The 17,807-nt window shown below is 58.1% G+C and overlaps 4 protein-coding genes across 5 annotated transcripts in view; 1 reads left to right on the top strand and 3 right to left on the bottom strand.

The window, feature by feature from the left end:
* The window catches only part of FBXW9 (F-box and WD repeat domain containing 9), a 91,228-nt gene extending 73,626 nt beyond the window's left edge, over positions 1-17,602 (top strand). The window contains exons 10-11 of the mRNA XM_064643850.1: positions 17,249-17,362; positions 17,455-17,602. Coding sequence (XP_064499920.1) covers positions 17,249-17,362; positions 17,455-17,602 — 262 coding nt within the window. The remainder of the gene's footprint in view (positions 1-17,248; positions 17,363-17,454) is intronic.
* Positions 66-3,047, bottom strand: MVB12A (multivesicular body subunit 12A). Its single transcript, XM_064643864.1, is given in 10 exon segments — positions 66-205; positions 302-352; positions 494-558; positions 875-937; positions 940-953; positions 1,694-1,807; positions 1,896-2,019; positions 2,114-2,210; positions 2,734-2,832; positions 2,920-3,047. Coding segments are annotated over 10 exon segments (768 nt in total). The 5' UTR covers positions 3,001-3,047; the 3' UTR covers positions 66-145.
* DSN1 (DSN1 component of MIS12 kinetochore complex) lies at positions 3,164-7,172 on the bottom strand. Its single transcript, XM_064643861.1, has 11 exons — positions 7,023-7,172; positions 6,893-6,938; positions 6,163-6,474; positions 5,569-5,642; positions 5,273-5,345; positions 4,849-4,936; positions 4,646-4,705; positions 4,193-4,264; positions 3,948-4,089; positions 3,768-3,855; positions 3,164-3,685 (listed from the first exon to the last, which is right to left on the bottom strand). Exons 1-11 carry the CDS (start codon positions 7,140-7,142, stop codon positions 3,612-3,614), a joined length of 1,149 nt encoding a protein of 382 aa, XP_064499931.1. The 5' UTR covers positions 7,143-7,172; the 3' UTR covers positions 3,164-3,611.
* On the bottom strand, positions 7,703-17,227 carry PBX4 (PBX homeobox 4). Of its 2 annotated transcripts, none has more exons than XM_064643859.1 (9): positions 16,997-17,227; positions 14,504-14,577; positions 11,952-12,256; positions 11,469-11,659; positions 10,529-10,664; positions 10,113-10,269; positions 9,294-9,400; positions 8,666-8,752; positions 7,703-8,563 (listed from the first exon to the last, which is right to left on the bottom strand). In XM_064643859.1, exons 1-9 carry the CDS (start codon positions 17,167-17,169, stop codon positions 8,471-8,473), a joined length of 1,323 nt encoding a protein of 440 aa, XP_064499929.1. In that variant the 5' UTR covers positions 17,170-17,227; the 3' UTR covers positions 7,703-8,470. The 2 variants fall into 2 exon arrangements, with proteins under 2 accessions (XP_064499929.1, XP_064499930.1); XM_064643860.1 differs by having other exon boundaries at positions 11,469-11,584.
* Positions 17,603-17,807: the final 205 nt, after the last annotated feature.

Raw genomic sequence — 17,807 nt, 5'->3', positions numbered from 1 at the left:
AAGTCCGGGATAAACCCTCCCCAGGTGCCGCCCTGTGTTCCCAATCCATGCCAGGAATCCTTGGATAGGTAGAGAAACACGTTTATTCCCTCCTGGGGCAGCTCCAAGGCTCTGGAATTCCCTTTGGAATGTCGCCTGGAAGGGCTCAGGTGCCCGGGGGCAGCCGAGCCGCCGCCGTCCTTTCCACCACAAATCCATAATTGTACTGGGAACACGGGAAAAAAGGGGAGTGAAAACCCTTGGGAATGCACCCAGCGTTCCCAGCACCCCCCCAGCGTTCCCAGAATTCCAGGGGTGTCACCTCCTGCTCGATGTCAGCCAGGGATTTCACCGTCAGGTCAGCCAGAATTGGCTGAAAAGAGGGGGGGAAATGTTAATTAATGGGATTAAAGGAGGGGAAATATTAATTAATTAGGGGGATTGATTATTAATTAGGGGTAATTGATTATTAATTGGAGGGTAATTAATGAAATGAGGGCTCAGGGAGACTCACAGCGGGGCCAGAGCTGAGCTTGGGCTCGAACTTGGGGTGGAGGGCGAAGGGAACTCCGTCCATGGCTGGGAAAAAAGAGGGAAAAGAACCTTTCAGAATTCCCAAAACACACAATCCATGGAAAAGGGGAGGGAAGGGGGCACTTGGCATCGAGAGTGACGTCCAAATTCCGGGAAAAAAATTCCAGGGAAAGGGGAAAATCCTTCAGGAAGGGAGGAATCCTCCAGGAAGGGTTTTCCTGAAGGCTTGGGAAGGAGGCTTTTCCAAAATCCAGCCCCATCCCAGCCCTCCCCAGGCACAGGGGGGGAGTTGGGAGCCAATTCCCAGGCTCCCCTTTAAGGGATCGTTCCTTAATCCCGGAATTCCGAGGAAGAGCTTTACCTGAGAGGCCGTAGATGCCGGAGGGGTCGGGCAGGGATTCGGGATGGGAGCGGCCTTTGGAGCTGGAGGAGGGGGGGGCCTGGGGGCGGTGATGAGAGTCGTTAATTAGGGAATTAATTAGGGAATTCATTGCTCGGGAAGGAGCTCCAGCCCTTGGGAATGGACACTGGGATTGATTCCCAGTCCTGGGATGGGGCAATGGGGGCACCTGGGGGGCTGGAACTGGGATGTACTGGGAGTAACTGGGGGGCTGGAACTGGGATGTACTGGGAGTAACTGGGGCTGGAACTGGGATGTACTGGGAGTAACTGGGGGGCTGGAACTGGGGGTCCCTGGGGGTGGTACCTGGGGGGCTGTACTGGGGTCTGTGAGGGGGTCCCTGTGGGGGGGTCCCTGGGGGTCCCCGTGGCTGTATCTGGGAGGCTGTACTGGGGGTCCCTGTGGCTGTGCCTGGGGGTCCGTGAGGGGGTCCCCGGGGGTCCCCGTGGCCGTACCTGGGGGGCTGTGAGGGGGTCCCTGTAGCTGTACTTGGGGGGTCCCCGGGGGTCCCGTACCTGGGGGGCTGTGAGGGGGTCCCCGTAGCTGTACCTGGGGGGGTCCCCGTGGCCGTACCTGGGGGGCTGTGAGGGGGTCCCCGTGGCTGTACCTGGGGGGCTGTGAGGGGGTCCCTGTAGCTGTACTTGGGGGGTCCCTGTGGCTGTACTGGGGGGCTTTGAGGGGGTCCCTGTAGCTGTACTTGGGGGGTCCCTGTGGCTGTACTGGGGGGCTTTGAGGGGGTCCCTGTAGCTGTACTTGGGGGGGTCCCCGGGGGTCCCGTACCTGGGGGGCTGCAGCGAGAGCTGCTCCATCCCGGTGCTGAGCGGCCTCGGGCCGGGGCTGGGCCGGGGCCCCACCGGCCCCTTCTTGCACCAAATGGCGAAACCCCCCATTTCCCTGGAAAACAACCCCCCGAATTCCCAGGTTGGGGAGGGCGGGACACCAGGGAAAGGGGGGTCGGGGGCTGCGGGACCCCCCCCCGTACCCGATTTTGGTGTAGAGGGGCAGGACTTTGCCCTTGGAGCTGAGCTGCAGCTCCAGCACCGCCGCGGCCCCGCTCGGCTGCTCCAGCTTCACCAGGAGCCTTTTCCTCCGGGAAACGCCGGTTCCTGAGGGGGAAAACGGGACACAGCACCGGGAGGGCACCGGGGGGGGCACCGGGGAAAAGCCCCCCGGGTGGGGTCACTCTCGGGGGGCACTTACGGGGTTCAGGGAACTCGGGGGCGCGGGTGTAGCCGGGGGGCTGCGGGCTCCGCTCGCTCAGCACCAGCACGTCCGTCACCACCGGGCCCGGCGGGGGCTGGGGGGCACCGGGATGGGCACCGGGAACCGGGATGGGCACCGGGATCCGGGACCCACGCCGGGAAATCGGGACTGGGCACCGGGAACCGGGATGGGCACCGGGATCCGGGACCCACTCCGGGAAATCGGGACCGGGCACCGGGATGGGCACCGGGAACCGGGATGGGCACCGGGATCCGGGACCCGCTCCGGGAAATCGGGACCGGGCAGCAGGAACGGGGACGGACCCCTGGCCCCAAACCTTCCCCTCTGGTCCCGCTCCCGATTCCTCCCCCGGGAGCCGCCAGGACGAGACGGGACCTCGGTTTTGGACCGGGACCCGACCCCTCCGTCACCCCCGGTCCTGATGCCGGGACCCGACCCCTCCGTCACCCCCGGTCCTGATGCCGGGACCCGACCCCTCCGTCACCCCCGGTCCTGATGCCGGGACCCGATCCCTCCTCCCCACCCCGATCCCGATTCCTGCCCCGGAACCCACCGGGACGGGACCCGGCACGGCCCGTGCCCGGTGCCCCCGTTACCTGCGCTGCCGCGGGGCGCACGCACAGGTACCACCCTCCGCCGCGGTGCCCGAAGCCTTTGCCCACCACGGCGGGCGCGCCCTCCGCCGTCACCGTGATCTGCGGGCACGGGGCGCGTCACCGGCACCGCACCGGCACCGGGACGGGCCCCGCGTGGCCGCCGTGCCCTCCCCGTGCCCCCCGTACCGCGGTCCAGCCCGGCGGGGCGGCCTCGGGCCCGGCGGCCCAGCCCACCCCGGTGAGCGGCGACGGAGCCGCCGCCGCCATCGCGCCCCGTCCGCACCGGAGCCGCGGGGACCCGCCCACCGCCACCGGCGGGCTGCGATTGGCCGAGGGCGATGAGCGACTTCGGCGATTGGGCGAGGGTTATGATTGACACGCGAGCCGTCCAATAAGCAGCGAGCGATCCACAAACGCGGAAGCACGGGAGTCGAAACACAGCGGGGGCCACCGCGGACCCCCAAGTTTATTACCGGGGTTACACAACTTTATTACCGGGGACCCCCAACTTTATTACCGGGGTTACACAACTTTATTACCGGAGTCCTCCAACTTTATTACTGGGGACCCCCAACTTTATTACCGGAGTCCTCCAACTTTATTACGGGGCCCCCCAACTTTATTACCGGGGTTACACAACTTTATTACTGGGGACCCCCAACTTTATTACCGGAGTCCTCCAACTTTATTACCGGAGTCCTCCAACTTTATTACCGGGGACCCCCAACTTTATTACCGGAGTCCTCCAACTTTATTACCGGAGTCCTCCAACTTTATTACCGGGGACCCCCAACTTTATTACCGGAGTCCTCCAACTTTATTACCGGAGTCCCCCAACTTTATTACCGGCGGCCCCACGGCGCGCCCCCCGCGCTCCCTCAGCCGTCCGGCGGCGGGGCAGCCAGGAGCCTGCACAGCGGGGAGTTCTCCAGCTGCCGGAAGGTCCTGGAGCCTGGACGGGGCAGGAAAGCTCCGTTAGTCCCCGTCGCCCCCCCGTTCCCGGAGCCCCCGCCCGCCCCGGGGGTCCCTCTTACCGAGGCGCTCGGAGAGGCCCCGCAGGCAGCGCCGGCTCTCCTCGCTGAAGGCCGTCAGCAGCGTCCCTGCCTGGCACAGCTCGTCCAGCTGCGGAAACACGGCCGGGAACGGCCCCCAGGTGAGCCCCAAGTGACCCAAACCCGCGCGGTTCTGCCCCAGAAAAGCGGGGCCGGACTCACCGCGAGCTCCACGGAGTGCAGCACGGGGCCCTGGTCCCGGAGCAGGTGGGAGTAGTCGGGTTTGGAGCCCAGCACGGCGCTCTGGGAGCTGGGCAGGGCCGGGGCAGGGCCGGCGGGGTTGGCCCGGAGGGTCTCCAGGAGCCTGCGGGACCCCCGGGGGGTGGGATCAGTGAAAAGGGCCCAAAATGGCCCAAAATGGCCCAGATCGGGGGGGTTTGGTGTCCGGGGGGGCAGCCCCCCCTCACCTGGCGGCCTCCTGGGCTCTGTCCTGGTGCTGCTGCAGGAGCTGGTCCCAGGCCTGGCGCTCGGCAGAGAACCTGCGGGGGACAGGGGGGACAGGTGTGACCAGGTGTGTGACCAGGTGTGTGCCCAAGTGTGCCCCAGGTGTGTGCCCAAGTGTGCCCCAGGTGTGTCCAGGTGTGCCCCAGGTGTGTCCAGGTGTGCCCCAGGTGTGTCCTCTGCACTCCAGGTGTGTCCAGGTGTGCCCTCTGCACTCCAGGTGTGCCCAGGTGTGTGCCAGGTGTGTGCCCCAGATGTGTCCAGGTGTGCCCCAGGTGTGCCCTCTGCACTCCAGTTGTGTCCCAGGTGTTCCTTTGCACTCCAGGTGTGTCTTGGCTGTTCCCTCTACACTCCCAAGAAAACCCCCTGGGATCCCCCTGGGAATAAATGCCCACCTCCGTGGGGCAGGTGTGCCTTACCTGGCCATGTGCTGCTTCACCTGGGCCAGGGGTTCATCCAGAGCCGAGTCCAGGGAGTTCCTGAAGCACAGGGAGAGAGTTGGCTCCATGTCAGGGGGACACAACTCCCACCCCTCGCCCTGCCTGTGCCAGGGCTGGGGAAACCTTTAATGAAGGGTTTTCCCTAAAATCCCACCTGCCCCTGCCCCAGGATGAGCCCTCACCCCTCGGGATCCTCCACACAGTCCTGGAGGGTCCCGTCCTGGTTCAGCCTCTGCACCAACCGCTCCAGCTCCGCCTCCAGCGCCTGCACTGCGGGGGAAACCAGGGACAGCCGGGATCAAACCCCGCTCTGGAAAACCAGCACAGCCAGAACCCCCCAGGGCCCTGCCCTGAGCCTCCCCAGAGCCACTCCAAGCTCCTGATTCCGTTGGTTTTAAGGAATTAAGGAAGGAATAACCACCCCCCCGAGGTCACTGCCTGTCTCGGCGCCTCCATTTCCTGCTCTTGAAAAAACTTAATTCCCAAATTTTCGGGGCGCCCACCCCTTCCAGGAGTCAGATAATCCTAACTGTGAGGGGATCCCAGGGAAGAATCCCTGGTTTTAAGTCTGAGGTGACCCTTTCTGATGCAACAGTCCCAGCTCACCCTTGGCAGCAAAAGCCTCGGGGCTGAATCCCTTCCTCTGCCTCAGGACCTGCTCGAGCTTCCGGGCAGTAAACTGGGGAAAAAAGGGGAGAAAACAGGTTTTATCCAAGAAAAATAGGGAAGATCAGCTTTTATCCCCATCTCCCAACAAAGGGAAGTCAGCTTTTATCCCCGTTTATAATGAAGTTTGTGGGAGGGGAAAAGAATCCCCCCTGTTTGAGGAGCCAGTGATGTGAACCCAACGTGCATTTGGGGAGAAAAAGGGAAAATAAATCACTAAAAAAAAGAATAAATACCTGGAAACAGGAGAGGATGAGCATGGAGAGACGCTCGCTCTCGGGCAGGTCCAGGCTGATGGATTTGCTCAGCTCTGAAAAATGAGAATAAAGTTGGTTAGGAATACTTAAATTCACAGGAAAGGGTTGGAATGAGCTCAAAAGTTCCCAAAAGCTGCTGTTGGACAGGAATGAGGGGTGCAGGATATGAAAAGAGCAGGGGAAAGGGAGCAAAATGGGAGAAAGGAAGGGAGAAAAGGGAGACAGAGAAAGGGAGAAAAATGGGAAAAAGAAAGAGGAAAAGTCACATTTAAGGATCAGGACTTGGGGAATAAAAAAGGCAGGAGCTGCAAAATCCCCCTGAACAGAAGCTTCAGTGCAGCATCTCCACTGATCCTCAGGTCCCTGGGCCTCCCAGGCCACTTCCCAGGGGGACACAGGCAGGTTTTAATGAGGGGTGACCCAGTGAGGCCCTGAGGAGGCCGTGGGGGGGGCACACACCAGGGATGTCCTGGGGCACGGGGGGCAGGGGCACACACCAGGGATGTCCTGGGGCATGGGGGGCAGGGGCACACACCAGGGATGTCCTGGGGCACGGGGGGCAGGGGCACACACCAGGGATGTCCTGGTGCACGGGGGGCAGGGATTTGCGGCGCTTGCTGCCCTTGAGGCTGGAGCGGCGCCAGGAGCGACGTTTGCCCTGGGGGGTGGCGACCAGGGGGGACAAGCTGAAGGAATTCAGGCTCTGCTCCTGCTCAGGGCTCCTCCCCGTCCCCCGGGGGCTGCTCCTGAGGGGGCTCAGCCTCAGCCTGGGGGTGCTCAGGGGTCTCTTCCTGGCGGACGCTCCGGGGGTCCCGCGGTGCTTGGGGCCAGCAGGTGGTTTCAGGAAGGGCTCAGCACCCGCCTTCTTCGCTCCAGGCTCGGGATCTGAGGGGAAAAGAGGCAAAATCAGCACATTAGAGGGGTAAAAAGTGACTGGGGATGCTGGTGGGGGCCCTTCCTACTTGGGATTTCCAGGGTTCTATGAGATAGGAAAGGGTTTTCCCAAGGAGCCCAGAGGGCTGAACGTGTTCTTTGGGCTTTTGTTTTTAACTGGGAGGGGCAGGAGAGTGAGGGGGGATGAGAGGACCGCGGGGAGAGGACAGGGGTGAGGGGGATGAGGGAACAGGGGTGAGGGGGATGAGGGAACAACAGTGAAGGGGGATGAGGGCAATAGCACTGAGGGGCCCCGGGGGGGGGTCCCCACTTCGCAGCCCTCTACATCATCCAACCACCCCGTCCCCGCACTCCCACCCAGGGCCCCGAGCCGGCGCCCCCTCCTTTCCCCCTCCTCTGACCCCGTTACCTGCCGCGGCCCCTCCGGGCTCTGGGCGGGCTCCGCCGGGGCAGCGCTGAGGGGGAAAAACCGTTACGGGGCTGGAAGCGCGGCCGCCCCGCGGCTCCCCCCGGCCGGGCCGAGCCCCTGCAGCGCTCACCTCCCCGTCCGGCCCGCCCGGGGCCCGCGGGGACGGAGGGGCGGCCGGGCCGGGTCCCGCCGCTGCCTCCGGCGGCTCCGCCATGGCGGGAACGCGCCGCCCGCCCTCGGCCCCGCGCATGCGCGGAGCGCGCCCGGCGCCGGCCGCCCTCGCCCGCGGCGCGTGCGCGGAGCCCGATTGGCGCCGCCCGCCCTCTGCGGCGCGTGCGCGGAGCCCGCTTCGAACTTCCCGCCTTTTCCCGCCCCTCCCGCCCTTCCCGCCCCTCCCGCCATTCCCGCCTCGCGCCCCTCCTGCCCCTCACGCCCTGCCCGCCCCTTCCCACCCCTCACACTCCTCCCGCCCCTTCCCACCTCACGCCCTTCCCGCCGCTTCCCACCCCTCTTGCCTTTCTCACCCTTTTCCTGCCCCTCCTGCCCCTCACGCCCTGCCCGCCCTTTCCCTCCCCTCACGCCCTTCCCGCCCCTTCCCACCTCACGCCGTCCCCGCCGTTTCCCTCCCCTCTTGCCTTTCTCCCCCTTCTCCTGCCCTTCCTGCCCCTCACGCTCTTCCCACCTCACACCTTTCCCTCTCTTTTCCTGCCCCTCACGCTCTTCCCACCTCACAAACCTCCGCCTCCCTCCGCCCCCCCCCAGCCCCTCAAACCCGAGAGAAAAAAATCAGGGAAAAAAGTGGAAAAAAGGAAAAAAAAAAAAAAAGGCTTTGGAAGTTTATTATCTTTGATAAAATCTCAGCTGAAAGGGGCGGACTGTTAACAGCAAATGCAAACAAACCCCCCTCGTATCCAGGGGGAAATCCCACGGTTCGGCTGGTTTGTGGTGGTCGGGGGTTTTTCTCTCTTTTTTTTTTTTTCCACTTTTTCACCGGAAAAAGTAAAGCCATTAAACTTTCCCATGTTAAATGACACCGATGGAAGGTCCGACCCAGGAGCGACGTCCAGCGAGAGGTTTGGTAAAGCGACGTTCTGATTAATTCGCTAAATCAGTTAAGAAAAGCTGAATTTCCTATACAAAATTACAATACAGAGAACGTACAATTACAATACGGGGGTTTAACTGTCAGTAACTATTCACCTAGAACGGAAATCCCAGCGTAAAAAACCTGACAGAAATGAAAATAAATCGATTTTCTTCAGCTGTAAAGCTGGAGACAAAACGCCAAGTTCCAAGAGACACTTCTTTTTTTTTTTCAGGTTCTTACCGTAAAATCCACAGTTTTTTATTAAAAAAAACTGAATTTGGTGAGGGAAATGAAGTTGCCTTAAAACAATTTCAGGTCCCGATGGGGTGAAGAACTCGGCGGTGAGAGGTAGAGGTGTCGCTGCAATCACAATCTATTGGTTTGTTCTGAGGTAATCAATTAATCGTGAGTCAACAATTATATTGGCAAAAGAGCAACATTGACTAATTACACTAATGACCTCTCTCCTCTCATCAGTAGGTCCTAAAAACTTAGTTAGAGGCGTCGGAGTTGACGCTGCCCGGGTCCGCGGCAGGGGAGGTGATGGATGAGGGGGTGGTGGGGTCCTGCCAGCTGCCGTTGGCCTGCAGGGACATTCAGACAGTTTCATTAATTCACAGTTTCATTAATTCACAGCCATTAAACGGGGGGCAGGATCGGGGGGCTGGGACAGAAGCCCATCTTACGTCGAGGCGCTGCGTCGTGTACAGGGGGGTCCCCACGAGCGGCTCGTACCGGCCCGACTGGTGCAGGACGTGGTGCAGGGAATCCAGCTGCAAACCGGGGCAGAAAAGGGCAAAAAAGGGCCTTTGAATGGGATTTTTGGGTAAGAATCTCAAAGGGAATAATAATTCCCATTATTATTATTATTATTATTATTGTTATTGTTATTATTATTATTATTATTATTATTATTATTATTATTATTATTAAATAATAGGATTAAAATAAGAAAATGTAGGATTTAAATAAGGAAAAAAAAGGAGGAAGAACTTCAGTGGTAACTTTAAGTGAGGGGTTTCAGTGAGAGGAGTTTTAGAGGAAGAATTTTAGATGAAGAACTTGAGAACAGGAATTTCACGGAGGATTTCAAGTTGAGGCTTTAAGGGAGAGTAAGGATTTAAGAACAAGAATTAGAATTTCCATAAGGATTTCCAGAAGAACTCTCTGGTTTTGCTGGCAACTGAGCTGTTAATTTGGGTCTCAGTCAATTTTACATGAATGAATCGATTCATCCCGAATCAAGGACAGAAATCTGGGATTTTCCCATTTTTCTCCATGCTGAAAGTCCCTATTTTTGTTTCCCTTACTGACCTGGGACTGCACATTGGCTCCCACAGGAGAGCTCTGGTAGGAGGTCAGTGACTGCAGGTTTATAAAGGAATCCCCAGAGCTGGTCATCTTAAAAGAGCCAGAGGAAGCTGGGGAAAAAAAAACAAATAAAGGGATTTTTATTAAAAAAAAATAAAAAAAATCAGTTTTAATGAGCGACCAACCCACCAAAAACAGTTCTTCAATGAGTCCCACGTGAGCTGGAGAGGAAAACAAATCCCACTGTGGTGTCAAGGGGCAGAATTCCAGGAGGGATAATTGGGGTTCTCAGGAGGGAGAACTGGGATTCTCAGGAGGGATAATTGGGATTCTCAGGAGGGATAAGTGGGATGTGGCAGCCCTGGATAACTGGGATTCCCAGGAGGGATAAGTGGGATGTGGCAGCCCTGGATAACTGGGATTCTCAGGAGGGAGAACTGGGATGTGGCAGCCCTGGATAACTGGGATTCTCAAGAGGAATAAGTGGGATTCCCAGGAGGGATAACTGGGATGTGGCAGCCCTGGATAACTGGGATTCCCAGGAGGGATAACTGGGATGTGGCAGCCCTGGATAACTGGGATTCCCAGGAGGGATAATTGGGGTTCTCAGGAGGGATAAGCAGGGTTCTCAGGAGGGATAAGTGGGGTTCTCAGGAGGGATAACTGGGATGTGGCAGCCCTGGATAACTGGGATTCCCAGGAGGGATAAGCGGGGTTCTCAGGAGGGATAATTGGGGTTCTCAGGAGGGATAATTGGGGTTCTCAGGAGGGATAACTGGGATTCCCAGGAGGGATAAGTGGGGTTTGGCAGCCCTGGCTCACCCGAGTTCGGCGTCGAGGGGGAGTTGCCCTGGTTGCCCTGGGCCACCACGTTGGTGGCGTCCACGGCGGTTTTGGCAGCGTAAATATTGGCTTCTTCCTGGAACTTCCCCATGTTCTTCTTGTAGCGGATCCTTTTGTTCCCAAACCAGTTGGAAACCTGGCGGAGACACAGCCTGGGCTGAGCACTGGGGCAAAACAGTCCCTTTTCCACGACATTTGGGGTTTTCCAGCCAAGGGGGGGTTTGAAACGAGGCTCCGAGCGAGAAATAACCAAGATTAAACCCTGTTTAAACCGGAGCCTGGCTCAGCTTAAGGGCCAGTAACTGAAACCTGCTGCTAAAAAATGATAAAAAATGATCAAATCGCTGTCTGAGGGGGAAAAAAGGTGCCTTGCACTCGGGGAAAGCTGCTCCCACCTGGGACACGGTGATGCCCCCTTTCTTGGCGAGCTCCTCTTTGGCCTCTTCACTGGGGTAGGGGTTGCTCAGGTGTGAGTAAAAATACTCGTTCAGCACCTCCGTGGCCTGTTTGCTGAAATTGCGCCGTTTACGCCTAAAAAGCACAGAACAAACGAGTCATTTCTGTTGGATGGTGTCTTACAGGGACCAGCTGGGGCGTCCGGTGGCCTTTCTTCCCTCTGAAACACGTTTGGTCAGAGGGAGAACGGGGGGACTGAGGGGATGAAGCTTTTGTTAACTGAACTAAAATGAAATTTATTCACGCCAAAATACCATCTCTGCCCACAGGGATGGGGACTGTGGCCCTGCCCCAGCAGTTACACTGTGGAATAAATACATTTCTATCTCAGGTTCCCAATCTCTGCCCACAGGGACTGGGACTGTGGCCCTGCCCCAGCAGTTATACTGTGGAATAAATACATTTCTCTCTCCCATCCCCAATCTCTCCCACAGGGACTGTGGCCCTGCCCCAGCAGTCACACTGTGGAATAATAACTCCATTTCTCTCTCCCATTCCAGTCTCTCCCACAGGGACTGTGGCCCTGCCCCAGCAGTCACACTGTGGAATAACTCCATTTCTCTCTCCCATCCCCAATCTCTGCCCTGCCCCAGCAGTTACACTGTGGAATGAGTCCATTTCTCTCTCCCATCCCCAATCTCTGCCCTGCCCCAGCAGTCACACTGTGGAACAATAACTCCATTTCTCTCTCCCATCCCCAGTCTCTCCCACAGGGACTGTGGCCCTGCCCCAGCAGTTACACTGTGGAACAATAACTCCATTTCTCTCTCCCATCCCCAGTCTCTCCCACAGGGACTGTGGCCCTGCCCCAGCAGTCACACTGTGGAACAATAACTCCATTTCTCTCTCCCATCCCCAGTCTCTCCCGCAGGGCCGTACCTGGCGTCCAGGAAGCGGGAGCGCAGGATCATGACGGCCTCGCAGGTGCTCTGCTTCAGCTGCATCTGGATGGTGCTGAACTTGCCGTGGATGATGCTCACCATGCGCTCGATCTCCTTGGGGGAGATGGGCCTGGTCCGGCTCTGCTCCCGCAGCAGGTTCATCACGTGCGTGGTGAACTCGCTGCAGGCCTGGGGACACAGGGATTTGTGGCGGCAGCCCCTGCGCTCGCCGCCCCGGCGCCAGAGCCCCCCCAGAGCTCCAGAGGAGTCTCTTCAGCTGGATTTTACTCTGTTACAAAGCTCCACACAGGTACGAGCCGGCCCTGCTCTCTATTTGAGGTGCACTCCCTCCAGCTCGGCCTCCAGAGTCCAGCCTGTCCCTGTCCTGGCCTCGGAGCCCACGGCAAAGGGGAGGGGAGGGGAGGGGACAAAGGGGCATTTGGGTTGGGAGGATAAAAACTCTTCCATGCAGAAAGATCACCTGTTCATATTTCTCTAGCTCAGAGTGGTAAATCTGTCGGATCTGGGACAGCTTGGCCCTGTAGTCAGAGTGCTCAATGCTATTGTCATTGGGACAGCCACCTGATGCCGCTGCTCCCGCCAGCGCTCCAACTCCTCCTCCTCCTCCTCCTCCTCCTCCTCCTCCTCCTCCTCCTCCTCCTCCTCCTCCTCCTCCTCGGCCTCTTTTCTCCGGCCCGGACACCCCCTCTGCCAGCAGCATGTTATCGAGCCTCATGAGCTGAGCATCCGGCGGGTCCTCCTCCTGGATACCGCGGATACTCAGCACTGCGGGGACAAAAAAATGGGATACTCAGCACTGTGGGGATAAAATGGGATACTCAGCACTGCGGGGATAAAAAAATGGGAATTGGGATACTCAGCACTGTGGGGACAAAATGGGATACTCAGCACTGTGGGGATAAAATAATGGGAATTGGGATACTCAGCACTGTGGGGATAAAATAATGGGAGTTGGGATACTCAGCACTGTGGGGATAAAAAAATGGGAGTTGGGATACTCAGCACTGTGGGGATAAAAAAATGGGAATTGGGATACTCAGCACTGTGGGGACAAAATGGGATACTCAGCACTGCGGGGATAAAATAATGGGAGTTGGGATACTCAGCACTGTGGGGACAGAGAGACGGGAGAGGGAGTTGGGATAAAATGGGAATTGGGATAAAAGGGGATTTGGGATACTCAACACTGTGGGGACAGAGAGACAGGAGAGGGAGTTGGGATAAAAAGGGAGCTGGGATAAAATGGGAATTGGGATAAAAGAGGAATTGGGATAAAAGGGGAGTTGGGATAAAATGGGAATTGGGATAAAAGGGGAATTGGGATGAAATGGGATTTGGGATAAAAGGGGAATTGGGATGAAATGGGATTTGGGATAAAAGGGGAACTGGGATGAAATGGGATTTGGGATACTCAACACTGTGGGGACAGAGAGACGGGAAAGGGGATTGGGATAAAGTGGGAATTAGGGAACTCAGCACTGCAGGGCACGGGAAGGGGAGGAAATGGGAATTCCCAAAACAGAAGGAGGCTCCGAGGTGAGCTGATTATTTCAAAAATTCGTGGCTTTTCTGCCTCGTTATGGGACTAAAATTCTGTTTAATTTGAGAGATTTGGTGGGAATTCTGGTTTTTTTGGTGTCACCTCCTCATCTGAACCTGCAGCCAAACCCCTCCTGAAGCTCCTCTGCAGCTCCAGCTGCAGCTTAATTGGATGTCGCTTGTCTAATTATGCTAATTATGCTGATTAGCCATTAGTTATCATCACTTACACGTCAGGGTGGGGCTGGGAAGGGGGTGAAAAGCCAGGCACTGGTTCCAGTAGGTCCCGAGGAACTGGGAAGGGGTTCCCACCCCCCCCGGATCATTAATGGCACTCCCAGCCTAATAATTCCAATTTTTAATTAACAAACTGAGAGGTGAATTTTTTCACTCCAAACTACCAATTCAGTGGATTTATTTACAGAAACCCCCCAAATCTGACACAGTCAGGGACTGTTCCTAAACCCTTGTGCCAGATCCTTCGGGCCTGGATCCCTGAAACCCCTCCCCAGTCCACCCTTTCTATGGAATTTTGAGGAAACCCCCCCCCGTGGGCCGACCCTCGTCAAGGATGGCAATAATGAAGAGGAGGAAAATGAAGTTCCCCATCATTTCCAATTAACCTGTAATTAAAGCCCGGCCCGGGCGAAGGGGCCGCGGCCTCGCCGGGGATGCAAATGCAATCAGTGCCTTTGCATCTCATTAATTAGGGAGCTGGCTGGGACCAGACCCAGGCTCCTGCTCCACGGTTTCCCTTTTCCAGGAGCCAGAAAGGCGGGAAAGGGGGAGAAATGGGATCAGAACGGCCTCGGCAGGGGGAGAATGAGCCAAAAACTGGCATATTTGGGCAAAAATAACTGAAAACCTGATTATTTTGGAGCAGAAATGAACCAAAACCTGACCTATTTCAGACAGAAATGAACTAAAATTTGATGTATCGGGGCCAGAAATAAATCAAACTGCTGTTTTAGGGCCAGGAATGAACCAAAACCTGACCCATTAGGGCCGATTTCCTCCAAGACCCAACCCCATTTCCCACTGAATCTGCATTTCCCAGGGTTCCCAAATCCCCCTTTCCTCCCTAAACCAGTTATTTATCAACCTTTGTCTCTTCCTACCACAATTTTGGCCCCAATTCCTTCAAGAGAAAAAAAAAAAAACCAAAAAATAAAACCGTGGCAGCATTATTCTGGATTTTGGAGAGATCCAGCAAAAAAGCCCCAAAAAGGAACAAACCCCAAATTATGGATTTTTCACATAAAAACAACCCAAACACTTTGTTTTCCCCCCATGCAAGAGCCTAAAAATCCACAAAAAAACCCCTTAAAAAAGACCATTAAGAAAAAAAAAATAATCTTTGTTTTGTGAAATCCCTGAGGGAAAACAGGGAGTTATGGGTTAAACGGGAGGAAAATTAGGGACAGAATGTGGGATTTTGGGGCAAAATGAGGCTAAAAAAGGGCACCCACACACCTGTTTTCTCCTTGATCTCACACAGGACACTGAACAGGGCTGGTTTCATCCTGTGGCAGTTCAGGGCGTGTTTCCTGGGGGAAGAAAAGGAGGAGAAATGAGCCCAAATCCACGGAAAAAAGCCAAGAAAACCTCGGGGACGGCAGGTCAGTGAGGGGAGTGAGGGAAGGGATGGGAAAATCCTGGTGCCTTCTGTCGTTAAAGTTCATTTCCTCAGGAGGGAACCGGGCTGAAAACACAAAATATTCCAAGTTTTGGCCAGTTTTGGGAACCACCACGTGCCTTTGGTGCTGTAAAAAGTGCAATTTTAAATGCATATTTAATATATTTTAATAGGTAGGTATGTTCATAAGTGTATTTGTGAATAAGTTTGTAATTTGGGGCCAACTCTCACCAGAGAACAACGGGAAAACCCCCCCTGGATGGAGCACACCCCAAAAAGTCCCTTGTGCTGCTCCTGAGCCCTTTCCCAACCCAGAACTAATATTTAAATCAGATTTCTGGCTCAGTTTCACCACATTTTTTTATATAAAACACCGTTTTCGGGGTCGCCTTCCCTGAGAAAGGGGCGGGAGGGACCCCCTGGATGCGACCCCCACCTCGGGGGGTCCCTTCGGCCGCTCCCGAGCCCCCTTGGAATCCACGAACGCGGTTCCAACCCCTGGTTTCGGCGCCTTTCTGCCCCAAACCCCGCGCGTTCGGCCCGGGAAGGGCCCGAATCCAGGCTCTGCTCCCGCCCCCATCCCGGAGGCTGCTCCGGCCCCTCCGGCGAGCCCCAAACCGCGGGATTTCCCCCCAAATCGGGGCCGAGCGCGGCCCCCCCGAGCCCGGCGGGGAGAGAACAAAGGGGCGGCTCGGGAGCTCCGGGAGGGAGCCCATTGTCCTCGGCCGAGCGGGGAAAACCGGGACGCGCGGGCAGAATTCCCGGCCCCCGGCTGGGAACGAGCGGCCTTGGGGTCCCGAACCCGGCGGTAATTAATAATTAATCACCGCGGCCGCGGCGGCGTCACGCGGGAGGCTCGGCCCCGCCGGCTCCGATCCCTGCCCAGCCCGGCTCCCGGGCAACTTTCCAGCCTGGATCTCCCAAATCCCCGGCGTGGGACCCCCCCCAATCCGCCAGGGGTTAAAATGACACCCGGAACCCACATTTTCAGCGTGAAATATTGAAGTGGATTCCCCACAAACGCGGCAGCGCCGCAGCATCGACCCGGCTCGTCCCGGGGTGAAAACTCACCAAACCCAACCAGCTTCCCGCCCACAAAACAAAAAACCCGATTTTTCCACGGATTTCCGTGAATTCCCACGAAAATGCCCCAGAAGGGCTGTAACATTTGGGGCCCAGCTGGAGCAGGAGGGCGGTTTTGGGTCAATATCGAGGGGATTTGGTCGAACAACCAAAGCTCAACCTACTCCAAACTAAAACTCCCAACAAGCTCAGAATGGTCTTAAACAGCAATAATTGTCCTCAATATTCCACGCCTCTGGAATGCCCCAGGGGAGCTGCAGGTGAGAACAACACCAGGAAAGAGACAAAAAAAGTCAAGTTTTGGGGGAAAAGTGACAGTTCCACCCGTGCCCCGCTCGGGTTCCGCCGCCCCACGGAGCCACACTTGGAAATGAACCCAAAGAGCCACGTTTCAACCCAAATTGGGAGGGTTCAGAGGGCAAAGCTTCTCCTCATGTTCACGTGAATCCATCCAATCCCCTGGAATTCGGTGATAGCGACCGGCACACCCAAAACTGGCCAAACTTTGGGGGCAGATTAATGAAAACGGGCGGTTTTATCACGCTGGGACAGCCCCAACACCCAACCCCGGGAAAAGCACAGGGATGGGGGGGAACAGGCCCCAAAAGCCCGTTTTGGTGGGATCCAAACCACCTCCCTTGTGGAGGGGCCGCTAATTAGGGGGAGGTAATTAGCTGGTTCCAGCCAGGGGCTGCAGAACCCACGGATCCCACTCCCTGCCAGGCCGGTGGGGACGTCTGGGGGCGGTTTTCCCGTTAAATTGAGGAATTCCAGGTGAGGGTGAGGGATGAAGGATCCCCCCTATGCCCCCAAACCTGGGGGTCTGCAGCCCCCCCCCCCCTTCCTGGTCAAACTTCACCCCCCAACACCTCCAGATTCCCTGTTCCCGGTGGCTTTTCCCCATTCCCAGTGGTTTTCCCCCATTTCCAGTGGATTTTGCTCCCATTCCCAGTGTTTTTCCCCCATTCCCAGTGTTTTTCCCCCCATTCCCAGAGGGTTTCCCCCCATTCCCAGCGGTGTCAGGGGGACAACCCCATTCCCACCGGGAATGTTGGCACCCCCCGGGGGCAGCTCCTCGCCCCCGGGAGGGAGCTCCTCCCGCCCTGGGAATAGCGGGAACACCGGGAATAGCGGGAACACCGGGAACACCGGGAAATCCCCCCCTGCTCCCTGCCAGGGTGGTCTCCCCGCGGTGCCCCCCGCGCTGAGTCACGGCCGGGGCCGGAGCCCCCTCCCCGCCGCGGTACCTGGCCTGGGCCTCGTCCAGGCTCTGGTCGGTGATGGCCATGATCTGCTGCAGGACATCGCCCGTGTCGTGCGGCCCCGGCGCGGGCGGCTCCGCGGCGGCGGCGGGAGGAGGAGGAGGAGGAGGAGGAGGCGGCGGGAGGGTCACCCCGAGCAGCCGCGACGGGTCCTCCATGGCGGGCGGGGCCGGGCCCGGCGCCGCGGCCCCGGCGCGACAGGGCCCGGCGGCGACCGAGCGGCGACCGAGCGGCGACCACCGACCCCCCCCGCCCCCCGCCCGCAGCCGCCGCCGCGGGACACGCCCACCGGCGGACACGCCCTCTCCTGTGTCGACAGGGACACGCCCACCGGCGGACACGCCCTCTCCTGTGTCGACAGGGACACGCCCACCCGTGGACACGCCCTCTCCTGTGTCGACAGGGACACGCCCACCCGTGGACACGCCCTCCCTGTGTCACAGGGACACGCCCACCCGTGGACACGCCCTCTCCTGTGTCGGCAAGGGACACGCCCAGGACTGGCCGCGCCCCCGATGCCCACCCGTGGACACGCCCACATTCTCCGTCAGTCCCCGCCCACTGCCGGAGGGTCACGCCCATCCCCGGTAAGGACCCCCCACTGTCCCCATGGACCACACCCACTACTCAGTGCCCACGCCCACATCACCGGTCATGCCCCGCCCACTGCCCCGCCCATCACCCCCCTCACCTGTGGCCACACCCACTTACCTGTTAGGCCCCTCCCATCACCCCTCCCCAGGGTCCCATCAAACCCCCCTTGGGGTCCCATCAAACCCCCCCCCGTGGGGTCCCA

Source organism: Pseudopipra pipra, unplaced genomic scaffold (assembly GCF_036250125.1).
Source record: "Pseudopipra pipra isolate bDixPip1 unplaced genomic scaffold, bDixPip1.hap1 HAP1_SCAFFOLD_86, whole genome shotgun sequence".
Taxonomy (NCBI): domain Eukaryota; kingdom Metazoa; phylum Chordata; class Aves; order Passeriformes; family Pipridae; genus Pseudopipra; species Pseudopipra pipra.
Note: the sequence above shows the minus strand (reverse complement) of the source record. Positions and strands in the feature narration are given on the sequence as shown.